The sequence below is a fragment of the Sphaeroforma arctica genome (genome assembly GCF_001186125.1).
Source record: "Sphaeroforma arctica JP610 unplaced genomic scaffold supercont1.58, whole genome shotgun sequence".
Classification (NCBI taxonomy): domain Eukaryota; class Ichthyosporea; order Ichthyophonida; genus Sphaeroforma; species Sphaeroforma arctica.
Window position 1 is genome coordinate 17,412 of NW_014040500.1, and position 2,749 is coordinate 20,160.

General features: G+C 39.5%; 2 protein-coding genes across 2 annotated transcripts in view; one reads left to right on the top strand and one right to left on the bottom strand.

Annotated features, from left to right (window-relative positions):
- SARC_01466 (hypothetical protein) overlaps window positions 1-195 on the bottom strand; it is a 3,879-nt gene extending 3,684 nt beyond the window's left edge. The window contains exon 1 of the mRNA XM_014304796.1: window positions 108-195. Within this exon, the coding sequence (XP_014160271.1) occupies window positions 108-117 (10 nt within the window). The 5' untranslated portion in view covers window positions 118-195. The remainder of the gene's footprint in view (window positions 1-107) is intronic.
- A 1,814-nt stretch (window positions 196-2,009) lies between these two features.
- Window positions 2,010-2,749, top strand: SARC_01467 (hypothetical protein). The gene has a single exon (XM_014304797.1). It carries the CDS (start codon window positions 2,121-2,123, stop codon window positions 2,511-2,513), a length of 393 nt encoding a protein of 130 aa, XP_014160272.1. The 5' UTR covers window positions 2,010-2,120; the 3' UTR covers window positions 2,514-2,749.

A 2,749-nucleotide genomic window follows, 5' to 3' on the forward strand; every position in this document is an offset into this window, starting at 1 on the left:
TACATATACATATACATATACATATACATATACATATACATATACATATACATATACATTTAAACATGCACACGTACATCAAACATCAATCATGAGTAGAGACCTACCCGTGCTCATCGTAGTCACTTTTTGTGACGGTATAAGTTTTCAATAACGTGTAGGACTAAGAAGCAATCACTTCTTGATAATATGTGCTGATGTTCATCATGATCACATCCTTTTATATACTCATTTGCCGGGATGTCATCGTAGCTTCAGAGAGATTGTCATTGGGATGAAGATGTATATATTTATTTTGTGTAAAAAAAATAGTGTACATAGTTTTATAATAATAACACAATAGACAGTTTGACAGAACTGTATAAATGAACCCCTTTTTAAAAATTAAAAAATAACCAAATATACGATGTCAACCATATTTTTAACTTTACATACAACACAGGGATCACAAAGGGTCACTATGTCACAGCCTCACGGGGGCATCTAAAAACATCGACAAAAAATGAACCCGGTGATAAAAAAAAAGCCGCACATACCTCTCAGAGTCTCAGAGTCTCAGAGTCTCAGAGTCTCAGAGTCTCAGAGTCTCAGAGTCTCAGTTCTCAGTTCTCACAGCTCACTCTCTGGCACTTTGGGTCCTCTTTTGCTTTTGTTTCTTTTTGTATTTACTGTTTTTGTTTTTTGAGGTTTATTTTTGCATAGCCTTCTTTTAAATTAAACATCTTTTTTAAAAACAACCAAAAACAAAAAAAAAACCAAAAACAAAAAGTTAAAAAATAAATAAAACAGCAAATATAAAAGGACCGTCCTTCGGACGTTTGTTCGATCCCCTGTATTTTGTTATTTTAAGTCTTCTCTTTCTCTACTAGAGAGTAGAGAGAGGGTCATGTCACTCATGACCAGTCTTCTCAGATTCGGAGTCAGACAGTTAGAGCCTCAGACTTCACTCAGGGGAGGACAGCCGACAATCACAGAGGGTCGATCACTCGGTATACGGTAATGAGTGACGAGTAAGAACCTGAAGACGTCTAAGCAAAAGCCGGAAGAGGAATACCCACGACAAAACAAAACAAATCAAACATTTACCTAGCTCTGGTAAATTTTTATTTACATTGTGTAGTTAGTATTTGTTTTAACAAAATGATAGAGCCGTCAGGCGTCAGGCCGCGGCGTCAAGCAACATTTACAATATAAGATACACATACAAACAATGAACCAGCCACGGCAGCCGCCAGCCAGTCATCAACCACCGTCCACAGACTGGCACAGAGCCACACTCCACAGTCCACACTGCCCAAAGTCTACAGCCCACAGCCCACAGTGCCGCAATTGCGGGCAATCGTGATGGCTATTTATTTTTTGCCTTTTTAGGAACTCACGGGCAAATTAGTTCTATAAATAAAACAAAATACAGCGAGATCGAAAATTGTCAGAGTTTTATCCAATACGGAAGACATAAATTTAAAATATCAGTATGTAAATATGTATGTAAATATCAGGCTTTTCTGTTTAAAATGTTTAAAACAAAACAAAAATGTCACGACCTAGGGGCTAGGGCTTGGGGCTCGAGGTAGGACTTGAATGACTTCTTTTTTTATTTTAATTTATTTTAAAAGAAACAAAATGCAGACAAGGGTTGAAGGTGGAACTGCCTTGAAGGGTAAATATTTAATCCCTTAACTGCTTCATGCTGGGCAGCTGGGGGGAGTTGGCCCAGGGCCCCTGGCCCCAGTGGGGGCTGTGAAAAATGCACACATTTTTTTGTATAAAGAACTCGAAAAATATTTAAATAGAATGATAGAATGTGAAACCCAAAAGATAACAAATTTTTTCTTCTTCGAGTTTTAGCCCTTGTCTGAAATGTTTTCAGGCGGCTTATTTTACTCTACTCTCTCTACTTACAAGAGAAAGAGAGAGACTCGTAGTGTAGACGCCTGACACCTCCCTCGGGCGGTCAGGCCTCGGGTGGTTCCGCGATCCACATGTGTGTAATCGCGCGCGCGTGTGTGTGTGTGTAAGAGAGAGAGAGAGTATGGGAGAGAATATAAATAAAGCAAAGGGGGCCATCTGTTTATCACAATAACCCTATTCATTAGCAATACATATTTTTTGGACGAATCATGCAGATTCTATCGGTTGTGCTGGCTTACCATTCCTTGGTGACCCTTGCGTTCTCTCCAATACTCATGTTTGCACCGGAGATGTTGACGAAGGCGGATCAGGCCAAGAAAAGTGACGACGTACCAGCCAGCGCATCGATCAAATCAGACAAGTCGACTGTGATAATGCGTATTTGCGGCATTTGGGTGTTCTACGGAGGCTTGACGTCACTTTATGCTACTGGATATTTCACTGCTGTTACGAATGAGCTTCAAGTGGTTGTTTCAGGGGCATTGATGCTCACTCACTTGGCCGAGGCTGTGGTAAAGATGATCTACACCGGAAACCATATGTCAAATACGCACGTGTTTATCCTACTTCTTGTTGGGTTGATCCTCAACCACATCATATGAGGCGTTCATTTTTAACCGAGTACAATTGGGTCCCAATTAATCAATTTCTACTTAAAAAATGTGCACTCATATACCACACATTTCTCGGTGCACGTATGAGTTGTGCTGCCAGAAAAACAGTTGTATATTATGTGTGTACGGTGAGCATACATTTTGTGTACGAGAGAAAACATAAACTAAAATATATATAAAATATGAGCTCGGACGCAATCTGGAAACCATATAAACTTATATAC